At 45.9% G+C, this 17,016-nt stretch overlaps 14 protein-coding genes across 14 annotated transcripts; 6 read left to right on the top strand and 8 right to left on the bottom strand.

Moving 5' to 3' along the window:
* Positions 1-6: 6 nt before the first annotated feature.
* On the bottom strand, positions 7-429 carry ECU02_1270 (U4/U6-U5 snRNP complex subunit DIB1; the record flags this gene model as incomplete). Its single annotated transcript, NM_001040841.1, has 1 exon — positions 7-429. The coding sequence occupies one exon, from the start codon at positions 427-429 to the stop codon at positions 7-9; it is 423 nt and encodes a 140-aa protein (NP_584652.1).
* Positions 430-450: 21 nt separating this feature from the next.
* Positions 451-1,422, bottom strand: ECU02_1260 (uncharacterized protein; the record flags this gene model as incomplete). Its single annotated transcript, NM_001040840.1, has 1 exon — positions 451-1,422. The coding sequence occupies one exon, from the start codon at positions 1,420-1,422 to the stop codon at positions 451-453; it is 972 nt and encodes a 323-aa protein (NP_584651.1).
* Positions 1,423-1,455: 33 nt separating this feature from the next.
* Positions 1,456-1,902, top strand: ECU02_1250 (transcription initiation factor TFIID; the record flags this gene model as incomplete). Its single annotated transcript, NM_001040839.1, has 1 exon — positions 1,456-1,902. One exon carries the CDS (start codon positions 1,456-1,458, stop codon positions 1,900-1,902), a length of 447 nt encoding a protein of 148 aa, NP_584650.1.
* Positions 1,903-1,948: 46 nt separating this feature from the next.
* Positions 1,949-4,717, bottom strand: ECU02_1240 (uncharacterized protein; the record flags this gene model as incomplete). Its single annotated transcript, NM_001040838.1, has 1 exon — positions 1,949-4,717. The coding sequence occupies one exon, from the start codon at positions 4,715-4,717 to the stop codon at positions 1,949-1,951; it is 2,769 nt and encodes a 922-aa protein (NP_584649.1).
* Positions 4,718-4,790: 73 nt separating this feature from the next.
* On the bottom strand, positions 4,791-6,908 carry ECU02_1230 (Sec23/Sec24-like protein; the record flags this gene model as incomplete). Its single annotated transcript, NM_001040837.1, has 1 exon — positions 4,791-6,908. One exon carries the CDS (start codon positions 6,906-6,908, stop codon positions 4,791-4,793), a length of 2,118 nt encoding a protein of 705 aa, NP_584648.1.
* Positions 6,909-6,966: 58 nt separating this feature from the next.
* Positions 6,967-8,736, bottom strand: ECU02_1220 (uncharacterized protein; the record flags this gene model as incomplete). Its single annotated transcript, NM_001040836.1, has 1 exon — positions 6,967-8,736. One exon carries the CDS (start codon positions 8,734-8,736, stop codon positions 6,967-6,969), a length of 1,770 nt encoding a protein of 589 aa, NP_584647.1.
* A 92-nt stretch (positions 8,737-8,828) lies between these two features.
* On the top strand, positions 8,829-10,757 carry ECU02_1210 (uncharacterized protein; the record flags this gene model as incomplete). The annotated part of the gene is made up of 1 exon (NM_001040835.1): positions 8,829-10,757. One exon carries the CDS (start codon positions 8,829-8,831, stop codon positions 10,755-10,757), a length of 1,929 nt encoding a protein of 642 aa, NP_584646.1.
* Positions 10,758-11,156: 399 nt separating this feature from the next.
* On the top strand, positions 11,157-11,573 carry ECU02_1200 (uncharacterized protein; the record flags this gene model as incomplete). Its single annotated transcript, NM_001040834.2, has 1 exon — positions 11,157-11,573. One exon carries the CDS (start codon positions 11,157-11,159, stop codon positions 11,571-11,573), a length of 417 nt encoding a protein of 138 aa, NP_584645.2.
* Positions 11,574-11,645: 72 nt separating this feature from the next.
* On the top strand, positions 11,646-12,179 carry ECU02_1190 (uncharacterized protein; the record flags this gene model as incomplete). Its single annotated transcript, NM_001040833.2, has 1 exon — positions 11,646-12,179. One exon carries the CDS (start codon positions 11,646-11,648, stop codon positions 12,177-12,179), a length of 534 nt encoding a protein of 177 aa, NP_584644.2.
* A 69-nt stretch (positions 12,180-12,248) lies between these two features.
* On the bottom strand, positions 12,249-12,848 carry ECU02_1180 (uncharacterized protein; the record flags this gene model as incomplete). The annotated part of the gene is made up of 1 exon (NM_001040832.2): positions 12,249-12,848. One exon carries the CDS (start codon positions 12,846-12,848, stop codon positions 12,249-12,251), a length of 600 nt encoding a protein of 199 aa, NP_584643.2.
* A 103-nt stretch (positions 12,849-12,951) lies between these two features.
* On the bottom strand, positions 12,952-13,575 carry ECU02_1170 (uncharacterized protein; the record flags this gene model as incomplete). Its single annotated transcript, NM_001040831.2, has 1 exon — positions 12,952-13,575. One exon carries the CDS (start codon positions 13,573-13,575, stop codon positions 12,952-12,954), a length of 624 nt encoding a protein of 207 aa, NP_584642.2.
* Positions 13,576-13,614: 39 nt separating this feature from the next.
* ECU02_1160 (mRNA splicing protein MSL5) lies at positions 13,615-14,226 on the top strand (the record flags this gene model as incomplete). The annotated part of the gene is made up of 1 exon (NM_001040830.1): positions 13,615-14,226. One exon carries the CDS (start codon positions 13,615-13,617, stop codon positions 14,224-14,226), a length of 612 nt encoding a protein of 203 aa, NP_584641.1.
* Positions 14,227-14,284: 58 nt separating this feature from the next.
* Positions 14,285-16,411, bottom strand: ECU02_1150 (uncharacterized protein; the record flags this gene model as incomplete). The annotated part of the gene is made up of 1 exon (NM_001040829.1): positions 14,285-16,411. One exon carries the CDS (start codon positions 16,409-16,411, stop codon positions 14,285-14,287), a length of 2,127 nt encoding a protein of 708 aa, NP_584640.1.
* Positions 16,412-16,461: 50 nt separating this feature from the next.
* Positions 16,462-16,968, top strand: ECU02_1140 (microsomal signal peptidase 25 kDa subunit; the record flags this gene model as incomplete). The annotated part of the gene is made up of 1 exon (NM_001040828.2): positions 16,462-16,968. The coding sequence occupies one exon, from the start codon at positions 16,462-16,464 to the stop codon at positions 16,966-16,968; it is 507 nt and encodes a 168-aa protein (NP_584639.2).
* Positions 16,969-17,016: the final 48 nt, after the last annotated feature.

The raw sequence follows: 17,016 nt of genomic DNA, 5'->3' as shown, positions 1-17,016 counted from the left end.
AACATATTATATTTCACCCTGCAGCTCTCTGAGCTTGAATGGTGACCTCACGATTCCTTTCCCTTTGACCCCTGCCTTGTAGGCCAGCGTAAACAGCTCGATGAGCATCTCCTCATTCTCTATAAAAAAGTTTATCTTGTCGTTATCGCCGCTTGAGCAGTCTATTTTTATATGCCTCCTGTTGAAAAAGCACATGATGTTTACAGGTGAATCTAACCCCATTGGATCTACAAGCTCCCGGACGGAACTTCGTTCGCAGACATATATCTCAACATAGTTGGAAAGTGCCAAGCATATCCTCTCTAAAAGTCCATCCATGTGGATACACAACGGATCGCCTCTGTCCCCAAACCTTACGACGACAAGCTTGCAGGATGTGCCTCCAACCGCGCCATTCACAGCGTCCAATGACTCCAGCGTGTTTATCATGGGTGTACGGCACAGTCTCGATTATAGCGGGGATTTAGAGACTCCCCGGAAATATCTCTTTAAGGAGCCAATGGGACTTCTGTCAATGTGAAGCTCCTCTCTGCATCTGAGGTACTGGGTCTTTTTCCTCTTGAATCCCTTTGCATTGTAAATGTAGAACTTCTCAATCCTTTCAGTAATCTTATCTCGAGCATCGAGAAACACTGGAGCATTCGACACTATTTTGTGGATACACTTTACATGGAGCTTGGTAAGGGTGTTCTGAAGTTCCGAGAAACACCTGCTCAACTCCTTATTGACCTCAAGTGAAGAGGGCATTTGATATGCCTTGATGAAAGTTTCAACAAACTTGAATGAAAAGCTTCTGAGGAGCCTGAGGAACAAGTTCATGTTTTTTCTGGACAGCGTGCTATGCACCATGGGGAACACTTCAATAGTGTCCGAAACCATCGACATGGTACCGTTGTAAAGTGTCAGTAAGATCCTTGTACCCTCTGCTGAGAATCTTAAAGACCCCGAGTTTAGCAATGATCTGACGATCGGACTGATGGACACAGATCTCACCATCATGCCTTCATCAATCTCGGGTGTATCACCGGTGCCGTTCTTTACGTATTCCAGTTTCTTTGGAACTTGAATTCCAAGAGCTGGCCTGAAGAAGATTCGAACAACCGGCTTCATTTTCCTCCCGCTCAGATCTTTAACAGTAAATCCGTGAATAACAGTCGATCTATAGCCCAGAAGAGATCCAACAACTTCCACCAATGTCTCCTCGATATTATCCAGAGACACATCATGTTTTATATCGAACTCATCTATCGAAATGGAAGCCATATCTTTTTTGCCATCTTCCTTTACTTCTATCTTGTAATTAGTTGCCAAGTCGTCTCTCGCCTCCTCATCCTCTTCCAGGACGTCATCCAAAGATTTTAAGTGCTCAAACCACTCTTTGATCGCGCTGGTTACATACTTCCGGTCGATCCTTATTATCATGGGTCCATTTTTATCTGTGAACTAACCCTCGAAATGAATGAGAGTAATGATGAGGTGGAAAAAGAGCAGAACGTCAAGGACCTCCAGTCAGACACAGAGTCAGACGATCTTAATCTCATGACAGATGACTCTACATATAAGAGAGAAGATCCTGGGCGCCTCCACTCGATTACAGGGACCATGTCAGAGGAGGAGCTGCATAGATACGAGAAGTTCCGAGGAAGTGGATTTCCAAAGGCTGCAATCAAGAAGTATATAAGCAGTGTGATAGGACAGGCAGTGAATCCCAACTTCGTCATCGCCGTTTGTGGGCTTGCTAAGGTGTTTGTAGGGGAGATGATAGAAATAGCAAAGGCGGTCCAGGAAGAGCGCAGGGAAGAAGGACCCTTGCTTCCCTCGCACATACACGAAGCATATAGAAGATTGTACAAGAGAATCCCCAACACTAAGGTTTTCAAAAAGGCTCCCTGGAACTCTTAATCCGGCTGAGCACCTAAAAGCATGTTCAACCTTAGGCTTTGAGAATTTATTTAGACCTATTAAGGAGCCCACCACTCCCTGCAATCCTGTCGTCCAAGTTAAAAGCACTGCAGAGAAGCTTCAGAGTTTCGCTGTTAACATTCGATCTTAGGGCCTTCAGAAATAAACTCTCCTTGGCCTTTTCGCTTACCAGATCTGTAAGGAAGCCTATGATAAGAGGAAGCTGTCCATTCTCTGCAGTTATCGTCTCGTAAAGTAGAGTAGTCATTGTGTTCTCCTTTTTCGATATCTGTATCAAAAGATGCTCGGCCATCTCCTTAATTTCTGCATTCTCATCCGTTAGCAGAAGCACAAGCTTGGGGCCATATCCTTTGATCTTGAGAATGTTCTTCATGAGCAGATTGTGAATCACAAGGAGAGCATTCCTTCTGACATCGGCATCCACGTCCCCAAGAGATTCAAGCAGGAGATGTGTGTGTCTTTCTGCAGTGGTGTTGTAGCTCAGCAGAAAGTCGCCCATTGCAACAACAGCATTTGCTCTGATCCTGGGGATTGGATGACTCATCGAACGAATAAAGGTCTCGTAGTGCTCGCTAAAGAACTCAAAGCTGATGCACATAAGTCTATAAAGAGAGACATATGCGGCAACCTGTATTTCTTCGTCACTCGAGAAGCATCCTTCTTCAACAACTTGCTTGAAGTTAGAAAGAACGGTTTTTCCATACAGCATCTCCTTCTCCTTAATGTAGAAAAAGAAGTCGACAATCTCCTCCTCGCTCTTGTCCCCGATTCTTGAGGAAATGCCCCTGTCGAGAGCGGAGTTATTCAGGATCGAATCATCTCCATCCTTGTTTTCCTCGAGAATAGTGCTAATGCTTTGCCTGGATGCATTGATGCTCCGCCTTCTTTCTACTATCTCAGGCGTGATTACAGTCTTGTCAACCTTGATCTTTATTCTGTTGGACTTCACCAATCTCTCTAGCTCTTCCACATACTGCATGTGCTTTAAACCAATGCATCCCACGGCAGAAATCGCCTTGAGGGAGCTCCTCTCCATATCGCAAAGCTTCTCAAGCAGCATGATAATGCTCTTCTCTGGAAGAGTGCTGATCGAATAGATCGTCGAAACGGTTACATCGACAACCTGGTGCTCAAAAAATGTCATCTTGGCCAGGTTCTTGGCAAGCACCTCAATTATCTCGTCGTCAAACTTGACTCTTTGCCGCACTCTGATTTGAACTATGTTCTTGTATACAGACAGCATGTCCACCAGATCCTTTTCCACCTGGCTAGAAAATAGAAGCTTTGTGGAGAACAGAACTAATGAGTGGAACATGTCTACAGTGAGAGGCCTGCCTATATGTCTTAATAGATAGGAGGCTTCAAGCAGATGGAACCCTTGGAGAAACATACTACAGAGCTCAGACACAAATGTCTTGTCTATGTATCTTCTTGCACTAAGCTCTCTGAGCACCTTCTCAAACGAGTGGTTCCCTTCCATTCGTATGAATTCCTTAAAGAAACAGAACAGGCTGCTGTTATTCATCTTCATTTGCACAACAAGATCTCTGAACGATAGAACCAGAAGCTCCAGGTCTTGGGTCCATACAAGGTCAAATAATGATTCAAACGCCTCTCTGGACCCATCTATCCTGTAGTAGAAGCAGAGCTTTATGAACTCAATGCACTCGTTGATCTCTGTTTTGGTCCCTCCGCTTAAGAGGGTGACAATGTTGTCCTGTATTTCCTTCATGATATCATGGAACTGATTCAGATCCTCGTAGTATTTCATTTCAGACTCCTTTTCCCCATCGCACAGCCCGCTTCTGTTGCTCTCATTCTCAGCAGATCCCAGATTCTTCTTTTCAAGGGTTTTCTCAGATGCAAAGGGGTGCCTCATGAGTAAACCTGAGCAGATGCTGATGGCCTTCTTTCTAACAACAACAGTCTTATCCAGTACTCTCCCCCCTACTTCCCGTATGACCTCATGCCTTCTTCCAACCGTTATTGAGTTTCTTTGGAAGAGACATTCAAGAACCTGAAGGGCCTTGTATCTGGTCAAAAAGTATGTGTCGGATAGTCTCTCCACAACCACCCCCACAAGATCGTTCAACTTTCCAACCATCCCTTTTTTCTTGAAGTGCTCCACAAGATTTGCACATATCTCTAAGAAACAGTTCCTCATGAAAAAGTGTTCAGAGTCGAGGAGCTCGTCAAAGTGCTCATAGTTTACAAACAAGCTGATGTCTCGTCCGGACAGAAGAGGAAGAACAATCGATAGGTTCTTTAGCAGCACAGGGTTGTCTTGCTTCATGGCACATCTAACCAGCTCATCGGATATGGAGGGAATCGACTCGAGTATCAATCCAATAATCTCTGCACTGTTCTTTGTGCACATAAGATCAATTACATGATTTACTAGCCTTGTGTCTTTGCCATAGACCCTGATGCACTCAAGAAGTCTCAGCCTCACTCCAGAATCCCTTCTCCTCTCCTTGGTCTTCTCAAGAAGCAGGAACAGAATCTTGACCATCCACTCGGAGGTTTCTCGGGAATTTCCCCTGCACCCTCTTATAAAATCGACTATCTTGGGAAGCAGGTCTTCATCGGATTCTGGCTCTAACTTGGATACAAATGTAAACAACAAAGGGGCCACCTCTGCAGGGGAATTGTTCTTGCTTTTCAGAAGCTCAAATATCCTTGCCTTGTTATTGCATTGGTCTGTGTGCGACACCAGATAGTTGTAGTCTTCATGGTTGTCGATTACTGTCATGGTCTTGAGCTTGCTTATGAGGATCTCCAGTTCCTTCTGCATTGGGGGAAGGACGGGGGATCCTTTTCAACCGGTCTTGGGAGTTCATGTTAAAGGGTTTTCAGAACGGTCTTTATTAGGCCCTCAGGAGGTCAAGGTATCTAGAGTATGACGGAAGGCCATGGGACTCGTCCTCTACAAAATAGGTGAAAAAGATGTCTTTGTATACACTACTTGCACCATTGTCTCTCACCAGCACATAGTTCGGCGTTAAATACCTATTGCTTCTCAACTCCTCGATTATCTTGCAAACGGAATCACTGAACTCGTTTCTCTCGGGATCAAAGATAAATCTTTCCGATCCTATTGATGGATCGAACAGTAGGTCCGGAAGAGATGGATCACAGTTTCTAGCCACGAAAAAGAAGATGGTCACACCGGTGTCCAGCAGGTACAGCCCATTTGTTTCGAGGCAGTCCAGTGTGAGGTTAAGCGGCTGAATGGTGTCCAACCTATGCAATGCAAGCAGGGTTGGATAGATCACGGTGTCAACCAGCTTCGGATATGAGTTGGTTATCAGGTATATGTAGTACGACTTGTAGTCCATCGGAGTGTAGGATACAGGCCTAAGGGGAATGGATTTACAGAGCGATAGAACAAGCATTGGAAGCACCTCGAGCGTTGCTGGAAGAAGGGTTGTTGTATTTGAGAGCTGCTTGTATGCCCTTATGATGTCTTTCATCGACTTGTTGAGGTATTCGTTGCCCCCTCCCTTGGACCTTGACTCAAAGAAAAAGGCCTTCAGTGCAAGTGCATGCGCTATTGCATATGGATCCACGACGCTATACAATGATCTTGACACCCTATCGATGCAAAAGTTCACAACCCGTATTCTTCTTTCGCCAGTACGAAGCGTCCTAAGGATAGCCACTTGGAAGCAGACGCCCTTGGTTCCTTCCTCCTTGGATATGTCTATCTCAAAGTTAAGTGAATGGGGAGGAAAGAAGGTTGAGAATGACAGCAAGTCTGCAGACCTATGGTGCAGAGAGCCGAAATACTCCTTTATAAACACACATCTGCTAGCCCTAACCCTGCACATTCCATGTAGTCCGGTGTTTAGGTCAAGATGTGAGGCCAGATCGTTAGCTAGCTTTGTAGTAAATGCTGGGTCGCTGCCATCGAAGTTTGGGTAGTAGTACAGCATCCCCCCAGTGTATTTATTTAGCACACTGAGGGTTGGAAGTTCTATCCCAAGCCGAGGAAACAAGAACTGCGTAACCGATATCCCCTGCTTCGATAAGTGTGCCGACATCTCCTTGTAAAACACCGATTTGCATCTCAGCTCCCGCTGGCTAGGATCCACAGATCCAGACCCCATGTTTGGATGTGTTGCCAGGAATGAGATTATGCATCCGCCGGTAGCCCCCAGGATGCTTTGAACAACCCTTAGCGCATCTCCGTAGTTGTTTTTTGTAGATTTGTTCTCTATGAAAAACCTCTCCACCCTAGCAACATCAAGATGGTGGTCAAGGGGCAGCAGGAAGTCGTCCTCCAAAAAGAAGGGGATGTACGTTGCATCGGAGATGATCGAAAAGTCCCCGTTTTTCTTGAGAAGGTATATGCTTGAGTCGAAGAACGCGAACATCATCCTCGACCTTGGGTCAAAGGACTTTGGGTCCAGCCCTCCAAGAATGCTCCTGATGACTGCATCAACTGCCCTACACTTCATACTCTCAAATGTCACCTCTATAAGAAAGCATATAAATGGAGGCGATGGAGTTTTGAGTGAGTAGTTCGGTGGAGCCTCCAGCTCATACACAGTGCTTCTTAGCTCTGTCCTACTGTAATAGCAGCTGTTATATGCTGCATTTGCTCGAGGATCAAACGCACCACTGTCATGGGCCGCGGTTCTGCTAGTAACCTGGAATGCAGTGGCCAGATCATTGATTGCAAGGCAAACATTGCACCTCCACTTCAGACCCGGGGGGATAATCTCAACAAAAGGATTCAGGTAAGACTTGCAGCATTCGCATCGAACTATGTCCTCAGAGCACAGCGGAATGCCCTCCTCTTCATAGTTCTCCAAGACCACATTGATGACAAGGGGAATTCCACACATCCTTATTATATCCTGCTTTTCAGGGATGGCCAACACGGTCGATCTGTAATAGCTGCTTTCATCGACAATGGAATTGGAGACAGATCCTTCCTCATCCTGGCAATCGGCTTCAAAGCCGCTTCCTCTATGTTCCATTGGGGTGAAAACTAAAACACAAACTTAAAAATTTTCGAAAACACATCGCATCCATTAATCAGTAGAACTCTTCCGAGTGCTCGACCTTTGAGTCCAGATACATTTGATATGCTTGCGAGGACGTGGTCGCTTCCCTAACGTCTTTATCGTCCCTCTCTCTTATGAATCTGGGGAACCTTAGCGATATTCCCTTCTCGCCTTTACTCCATGCAGCACTGTATATCGGCGATAGGGATATCCCTGCTGCCCTGACCTCCCACACATATTTAGCCTCGACCCAAACGTCTGGCTTAACAGACTCTTTGTATGAGTAGTTCTTGGGAGCACTACACAGGCTACTGCTCAGCTGTTCATGAAGTTTTGAGAGGATACTGTCGTCAAATCCAGTTCCTATCTTACACAGGGCCTCAAACTTCTCCTCCTCGTCATTATACACACCAAGCAGAAATCCCCCGTAGAATCCGGCCCTCCTTCCCTTTCCATAGTATGCCCCCATCACAACCAGGTCCAAGGAGTCGGACATGCTCTCCAGATAATCCTTTTTGATCTTTATCCATTTATTGCTTCTCTGCGACGGCAGGTATGTTGCATCAGACCCCAGAGTCTTTATCATCATACCCTCAAAGTTATTCTCTACAGACTTATTGAAGAATGTTTCTGCCTCCTCTGGTGTCTCGCAATCCTTAAACTCTGCAAAATGAAACTTCCCATCGATTTCTTTGAACGAGCTGTGGAGTACTCTTCGCCTTTCCTCCAAGGGTTCGTCAATCCAGGACCTTCCATCAAAATATATTAGATCAAACACAAACACGCATACATGGACCTCTATCTTGTTGCTTTCGACCCTCTTCCTTTTTCTTGTAGTCAGCACTTGGAACGGAAGGATCCTCCTCTCTTTTTGGTTATATGCCACAATCTCGCCATCGACAATGAAGTCTCTGTCCGATACGTCGTAGAGACCCATTAGGTCAGGATACTTCTCCGTCGTCTTCTCGGAGTTTCTACTAAACGTCTCCACGCTGCTATCAAACCTGTGGATCTGGACCCTTTCTCCATCGTATTTGTACTCGCAAGTAAAGCTCTTATTCTCAACCCTTTTGAAGGCTGACGTTAGGTCCTTGGAAGGATTCGACAACATCGGCTTCAGAGGGATTCCTGGCGTAACCTGGAACTTGGTTGAAAGCCCTTCCACCCCATGCTCAAGTAGACAGTCTGCTAATCTTCCTATATCCGGCTGTCTGTTGAAGGCAGCCTTGATCTCATCAATCTTGTCGTCAGAAAAGACGTTTGCAAGGCTGATCAGCACTGTTTTAAGCGCAAGCCCTATCTTAAGCCTTCCCTCGATCAGCCTTATCAGGTACTTCGACTCCAGAGGCGAGCATTTGACCATCATCCCAAGAATGATCCTCTTCTTTGAGGAGGAGGATCGAGGTCCTTCCTCGTTTGCTACCCTTCTCATTCCAAGAAACACATCCATCACTTCCAACTGCGTCTTTGGTATAAGCAGCTGCGACACTCTGCACCTCATGGCTATGGTTCCCAGATCCCCTTCTTTTGAATACTCATTTCTGACACCTTTACTGGACTTTCCTGTGACCTCTGCAACAATCCCCACCAGTGCATTCTCTCCGACGCCCAACTCCTTGTTGAAGTATTCCGGGTATACCGTTGCAATGGACAAATACAGGGCTGGAGCCATGGAAGGTGGGTGAGTTTCACGTATGTTTCTCAGATAATCCGTGAAAATGGACTGGATCTCCAGGCGCTTGGACGTCATGCTTATTTTCTCCAATACGGTACAGAAGTCGGCAAACAAAATTTTGCTCATTGAAGGGCTTAGTGGAGAGTGTGCAATATCTTATCAGTAGCCCTGTACAGACTTGATAAATAGATCCTGAATATTCTAGCCCACTAAGGAGGATGGATGGAAAGAGCGAGTTCAAGGAGGAGCTCATCAACTACATTTTGCTGAAGAAGTATGGCAAGGGGGCGCAGGATCCGCCAGTGTATTCCAATGCATTGAAGAAAGCACCCCAGGAGATGTTTCCTCCGGGTCTTGTGGATGCTCTTGATTCGTATTCCATAAACCTGAGCCGCTCTGAGGGAGTGGAGTTTCTAGTGTTGCTAAACTCCCTTGTGAATGATATCCGCTCTGAGGAGGTCAAGGACATTATATTTGGGATGATTAACACAAACCAGATGTTGACCAAGCTCATGAAGGACAAAAAGGAAGTGGAGAGATTCCCGGATACCTGCAAGATGTATTCGGAACAGTTCAAAGCAAACAAGCCTCTACTGAAGGAGTTCAATGCAGGATCCAGGAAGGAGCAGGGGAACCTTGAGATTGGAGAACCCTCCGAGAATGTTGTGACTAGATTCCCCCCTGAACCGAATGGGCGCCTCCACATAGGGCATGCAAGAGCAGCATTACTGAACTGGTACTTTGCAAGCAAAGGAAACGGACGGCTTTTGGTCAGGTTCGATGACACAAACCCAGAAAAGGAAGAAGAGAGGTTCGAAAGGGGAATTCTCTCGGACCTCAGCCTTCTGGGGATTAATGAGTACACCCTTTCGCACACCAGTGACTATTTCGATAAGATTATTGACCTGGGGGTTTTTTTGATTGGGGAGGGAAAGGCGTATGCAGATAATACTCCACAGGAGGTGATGAGAGACGAGAGAGGAAGGGGCGTTGAGTCTAGGTGCAGAAGCATGGATGTAGAAGAAAGCAAAAGGATATTTAAGGAAATGGCCAGGGGAAATGCCTCGGGATATTGCCTAAGAGCAAAGATCGACATGTCGAGCTCCAACAAGGCCATGAGAGACCCTGTTATCTTTAGGGTGAATGAATCGCCTCACCACAGAACAGGAGATAAGTACAAGGTCTATCCTACATACGACTTTGCATGTCCCATTGTTGACAGCCTGGAGGGGATCACACTGTCGCTTAGGGCGAACGAGTACAGGGACAGAAACCAGCAGTACTACTGGTTCATTGACAACCTTCGGCTTAGAAACAGACCCAAAATCCACGACTTCTCAAGGCTTAACTTCGAGAACACGGTTCTTAGCAAAAGAAAGCTTAAGTATTATGTCGATAACGGATTTGTATCTGGATGGGACGACCCAAGGCTGGCGACGATTGCAGGAATAAAGAGGCTTGGGATGAATATGGAGGCGCTGAGGGAGTACATCCTGATGCAAGGGGTTTCCCAAAAGACCTGCACTATCTCCTGGGACAAGGTGTGGGCGATTAACAGGAAAAAAATCGATCCCGTTTCCGCAAGATATTTCTGTGTCCAGCAAAGAGATGCCGTTGAGGTATCGATTGACAACACGTCTGAATACACGATGGATGTTCCAAAGCACAAGAAGAACGGAGATCTTGGGACAAAGGAGGTTTTCTATTCAAGCCAGATATTGCTTTCTCAAGAGGACGGCAGAGTGCTGCAGGACAACGAGGAGTTTACACTGATGAACTGGGGAAATGCTATTGTGAAGAGCAAAACCGTTGAAAATGGAACTGTGACCAAAATGGAAGTGTCCTTGAATCCGGATGGAGACTTTAAGCTGACAAAGAACAAAATGTCCTGGGTTTCGAAGAGAGGGTCAGTGACTGTTGAGCTTGCTGAATACGGCAACCTGATGAATGATGAGGACACAGAAGACCTGGCATTGAGGTTTAACAGGAACTCTGTCAAGAAGGAATATTGGTACGCTGAGTCTGCTATTATAAATGTTAGAGAGGGAGAAGTAATCCAATTTGAGCGAAACGGGTTTTATTATTGCGACGGATTTCTGGTATTTAATTTACTACCCTTTACCAAGCAAAAGAGAACGGGCAATTAAATTTGTTCTATACTTCCTTGGAATATTACCAAGAGGCCTTGATACCCATTGTAAGGTGCAGAGAAGAGCAAACACAGAAGGCACACTTACTAGAGACGGATGGCTCTAGAGTCTAGGGATGGGTAGCTCTGCGGAATGCTCTTCAAAGGCCCCGTCTGCGTGGACCACCGTCGAAATGTATAGTTCCCAGCATACCGGTTATGAAGGCCAAAATAGTAGGATAGATAAAACAGCCTCTAAATTAAGGATAAATCGAGCTAATTAGAAGACAATTGCAAAAAGCTCGAGCCATTTTAGGATACATTGCAACACATGACATACAAAGGCAATTTAATCTATCAATACGTGAACATCTGTCAAGTTATTCATTTTAAAGAAACCCAGGACTGCTCTCTAAAAATGACTAGTGAGAGAACTAAAAATCTAAGAGAGCTGGAAGCAGCGCTTGGGCTGCTCAAACTAAGTGGATTCCAAATGAATAGATACTGTACTGGAAAGCAGATGAGAAAGACAAGGCTGCAGACATGTGTTCTGAATAGGATATTCGAGATATCGAGATTCCCCTCCTCAAAGACAATAGTTGATCTTGCACTGCTCATCAATGTCCATCCAAAGTCGATTCAGAAGTGGTTTCAGAACACGAGACAAGCAATAAGAAAGAAGGGGTCCACGAAGGGAGCCCTGTTGCTGGCGGAGTCTGAGGAACACAGTGCTGTGGATATACCACTTCCTATTTTGGCAGACATTGTCGAGATTGAGAGACGGACTGTATCGAAATTTGGGTTGGAGCGAGTATTCCTCCAGGACTCGAATTAATTCGGCATCCCGATGGATTTTCTGCAAGATCATTAAGCGCCTATGGATGAAACATGTAAACAAGTCTCTACGATGGGCACAGTAACCTTTTCCAAGAGAGTCGATATGCTGAGCAGCCAGATCAAGGAGTTTGAAGCGGATGCTTCGAAGGAAAAGGAGGCTGAGCTGGCTGCCATGTTCCGAATCTGCGATCGACTGATTGAGTGTGGACAGCAACCTTCAAGATTGCTAAGACGGTATAGCGAGCTGAAAAACAAGTACAGATGCATTGTAAATCCCTACAGAGAGCTGGACGACGAAATATCCGCATGCAAAATGCATATGGAGGCGTCAAGTCGAAAAAACTCGATTGACGAGGTGGCTAGGAGTGTTCAGGAAGTTGTTGCAATCTCAAACTACATAAACTATGCAATAAACGATGCCAGATTCTCTATCGACAACGTTATGGAGCATCTCGAAGAGGGTGAGCAGTATGGCATGATGGCTAATGAGGAGCTTCAGATTATTAGAAGGAGAAAGCTTTGGAGGGCCAAGATCATTAGGTCAGTGCTGCTCCTAGTAACTGTCATAGCTGCAACACTCATACTCGTTAAACTTGTCTTCTGAAAATAAAGGCCATTTGCAGAGCCTGTGTTCAACAGATCCTTTTAATTTATGGTTTCGAAAAGTCCGTGCCTAGGATCTCTTGCTCAACGGGACATACTTTTTAAAGGTAGACAAGTCGCCGAGAGACTCAACCCTTCTGGCAAGTGCTGGGTTTCCAAATCCGAAGAACTCCTCAGTGCTTTTATATTCGGCCACACCTCCAACGCTATTTACAAAGTCCTCCCACATGTTTGGTCCAAACCACTTCCTCCCGTCGTCGGCGGTTATCACTGGGCCTTTCTGGGGGTCCACGCTGCAAATGTATAGAATCCTGTCCTTTGCCTTCTTTTTATATGTGTCATGCCTTTTATACTTCTTCCTGCATGTATACCCCACAGGATAGATCGCCGTCTCCGTATGGAGCATGTCCAAGTTCTCTGTGGGGAGTTTTCCCATGTCCACCAGAGACAGCCTATATATCCCTGTTCCAAACATCGTTCCATGGTCAGGCTGCTTTGATTTCTCCCTTCCGCTCATTCCCCTGCTCATATCTATTGCTTCTCTAAGCGTGCGCTGGTCAGAGAGTTTTGTGTCTATAGCATCTTCCAGCATCCGTCTTTGTCTATACAGCTCCACGCGCTTATTGTATGCATTCATAAATCTCCTTGCCAGCTCATCTTCTTCTTCCATTACACTTTCCAGGGCTTTCCTCATGGGAAGAACCCCATTCGGCGCAGAGAAAGGCATAAAACAAAGTGGTTAAAGAATTTATTCTTCCAGGCCTTTTGACCCTTCATATTTTCAGCCCATCAAACTCTAATTTGTATCCCTGCGAGATGATCTTTGCAATGTTTTTCTTGATGTTATTCACGTCTTCTACAGTGCCAAATGTCACAACGATCCTTCCTTCATCTCCAGTCTTCATAGACTCTACTTTTCCAAACTCGGAGACAACGCCGATTGCCTGTAACATGCTGTTTTTCCCATATTCAATAGTTACAGCCTTCTTGGCATCCTGATTCGTCTCATAGACAACTTCTTCGTCCAGAAACGTCAGAATTTCGTTCTTGATGTATAGCACAGAATTGACCTTTATCACAATAAACTGATGAGCTATTCTTGTCTGCGACAGATCGCTGTAAACAAACTGCCCAATGACATTGATGACCGACTTCAGGTCGTCCATCCTCTGCCAGGATATATGTGATATAAGTACTTTCGATACCGGATTGGTTATCTTCAATTTGATATACTTTCCAAAGTCCTCAGTGCATGTCTCCGGTTTGTCCGTCTCCTTGCTTATTGTGAGCTGGGAATCTTTCATGTAGTATTGGTGGATAACCGATGGCCTGTTGCAGAGCATGTTGTAGTAGTTCTTTACGAAGACCAGCTCGTTCGACTTGGGAATACTTGTCATCGGGGAGCAAAAATTTGCATCTTTTTGGAAGGCCATCGCATGAAGCCGTTCCGGTGTCCGGAGAAGGTGGCGCTACCCGAGGGTGTGGAAAGCAAGTCTGAGCTGAGAAACCTGCTAAGCGCTGCTCGGACGGAGGAAATAGGTAGGCGCCTCCAATCAGCAATTGCATGCGGTAACCACCGGCTGGCCCTGTGGCTGAAAAATAGGAAGCAGCAGATTCTAGGGCGCCAGGTCCTTGGAAATGTCTCCATATCTGGAAGCGTATATACAAACAAGATTTACATCCCGGTTCAAGAGTTCCCTGAAAGCAATTTCGTGGGACTGATAATAGGCCCAAGAGGCTCCACCCAAAAACAACTTGAAAGAATCACAAGAGCTAGGATATACATAAGGGGGTCGTACAAGGACAAGCATGTAGAGCCTCTGCATTGTTATATATCTGCAGAAACACAGGAGAGTTTGAAAAATGCAAGTGCGGTGATAGAAAATCTGATAGAGGACTCTGTGCTTTTTGGTGACTGCAGGCTGAGGATGTCCCAGCTCCAGGCAATAAGGGAATGTAGAAGGAATCCCAATGGCCCTCTCACCGACTGGGAAAGGTTCTACTACTGGTGGTATTTCCATAACAGAATCCAGAGGAAAGCAGAATGAAACGGATTTATTTGGGCAGACTTAAAAGGGCCATCCCTTAAGACTAAAGGAATTCCCACTAATCGCTTATTCTTTCATAGCAGGACCCCTGTACAGAAGCAATCATTTTGCCCTCAAGCACAAGCTCTTCCAGGGCCTCCAGCACCATCTTTTCCTCTGCACCAGTGTTTTTAACCACATCAGAAACCTCGGCCTTGCCTTTGACCATAAGGAGAATTGCATCCTTTAGGTTTTCCAACATCCTGTTTTTAAATGTACTTCTACCCGTAATTATCATGTCCATATCAACCTTTCCGGTGGATGGATCGATCGCATACATAAGGAGGCTTTCCCTTATTATTCGAACTGCTTCCCTGACATCCTTGGCCTCAACAGCATTCGAAAACCTCATTCTGGCATGTGCTTCACTTAGCCGAATTAAGCTCTCCAACTGCCTTGTTGTTGCTGTTATGGTCTTGCCATTATCCATCTGTCTAAGATCCACATATGATTGCGTCAGCATCTTCATACTCTCGGGAGTTAGTCTCGGCACTATTCTTCTTGCCTCTCTCACATATGCCTTGAGAAGGTCTGCGTCAATGTATTCCTTCCTCTGCGTCTCCTCGGAGTATAGGGACACTATGTGGTCTCCTATCGTTCTGTCATAGAACTCGTCGCACCTATCGATCATCAGGCAGACAACATCAAATCTGCTCAGCAGAGTTGGAGGGAGATTAATGTTCTCTACTATACTCTTCCGGGGATTGTACTTGCTTTCAATCGGGTTGCAACTTGCAAGAATCGAACACCTTGCATTCAGCGTGGTTATGATTCCGGCCTTCGCAACAGAGACAGTCTGCTGCTCCATCACCTCGTGAAGCACGCTCCTTGTACTGTCACTCATCTTGTCGAACTCGTCAATGCAGCATATCCCATTGTCAGACAGCACAAGAGCACCGGATTCTAGAATAAACTGTCCTGTATCCGGGTCTTTAGCTACGCTTGCAGTCAGTCCAACTGCACTGGACCCTCTTCCGCTGGTGTACATCCCCCTCTCAGACGTCCTGTGTATGAAGCTCAGTAGCTGCGATTTTGATATTCCAGGGTCTCCTGCCAGGAGTATGTTTATGTCTCCTCTGAGTCTCGAGCTTCCCAGCTCCTTGCGGACTCCTCCAAAGAGTTGAAGAACCAAGGCCTTTTTTGTGTCCTCCATCCCGCATACAGAAGGTGCCACAGAATTTGCCAGTATTTCATATACATCAGGCCTTTTCCTCAGCTCGTCAATCTTGTCAATCGGATCGCTACTCTCGATCTTTCTGTTTATTACCTGGTAGCTGAGGAGGTCAAGATAAATCCTAAACGTGCTCTTAATCTTCCTCATAACAGGATTGAGCCGCACAGGCGTTGCCTTCAAAACCCCCGTCAGCTTAACCCTGTCTCCGGGAACAAGGCCGTCAACGAACTCGTTCCTGCACACTATTGTCATCGCCATCGGTGTTGTTCCATTGGGAATCCCCTCGGGCAGCTCCTGAATCCTCACCACCTGCTTGTCCTCAAACTCGCTTGCATTGTGGACCAACTGTTGTGTATACTTCCCTCCGCACTCACACTTGTTGGGCTCATCGATCACGTTCCTCACACTCTCCACAAGGCATTCATGCCCACACCTAGAGCATCGGAAGAAGGCCCTTACAATTTCTGGAATCACAGAAGAGGATCTGATCACCATCCCGCTTATTTGCACAATTTTGTCGATGTCGTTTGGATCTATGTTTCTTATCGATAGGGGCCTTCCTATTCCAAACGGCCTGATTCTGATCAGCCCGCCAAAGCTTGGGAAGTTTTCCATGTATATTTCTTGCAAGGAGCCCTGGAAGATCGGAAGCACCTCCTGCGGATACATTGCAAGCTGGCTCTTGAGATCGGCGTCAAGGTCGTCACAATGGAGATCGAATACAAACTCCTGGGTAAGATCCATTTGTTCAAGGATGGTGTGGTAATCCCTGTTTCTCCTGACAAATTCCTTGAACCGTTCTGCCGTTTCCTGGATATTTATCGTGGTCCCCCATATCACCTTGACTCTTTCTGTTTCCACTATCGGCGTAAATGTCGAGCTGAGATCCCCCTGAGAAGGCGTGAGATTCAGCTGGATGTCCTGGCTGGCATCGTAGAACGAAAATGCAGACGATTGTGCATCAGAATCCATCTGGGGTGTCCCTCTCCATAGTTAACACCTCTGTAAAATATTTACCCTGCATGGACAATTTGAGGGCCAAGTACAACAAAAACCCACTGAGGGGAGACATATACAACCTGAGCGAGCTGAAGATCATCCTCGACGACGTCATTCGCGACTTCATGGAAACTGCTGAGGGCTCAGGATCGTCAAAGGCATCTACAGACATCAAAATAACAGTTGGGTTGGTGTCGACAGCTATTGCTTCGATAGTCGCATACTTTTCCATAACATCAGAGTTTGAAGAGCACAAGCAAACCATTACGGTACTGACTCTACTTTACTTCATTATCAACATTCTTGCAGAGGTCTACTTTCGATACGCCGGCTTCTCAATGATATTCAAGAACAGAGTCGTCTCCACGAGTATCAGCGCTCCAGATCCGACGTATGTGATAATGGTCTACAACAAAAACAAGCTTATTCCGTACAAGTACACAAAGTCTGTGTTCGACCTGTTTGATTCTAATGGGAGGCTCATCCACAAGGAGTTTCTTGAAGACCTTCGGGATCTTTTTGAGAAGTAAATAAGCTTGAGGCTACTTAGTATGTTGTTTATTGTAAGCTGCCTGGCC

The sequence above is a fragment of the Encephalitozoon cuniculi genome, chromosome II (assembly GCF_000091225.2).
Source record: "Encephalitozoon cuniculi GB-M1 chromosome II, complete sequence".
Lineage (NCBI taxonomy): Eukaryota > Fungi > Microsporidia > Unikaryonidae > Encephalitozoon > Encephalitozoon cuniculi.
Note: the sequence above shows the minus strand (reverse complement) of the source record. Positions and strands in the feature narration are given on the sequence as shown.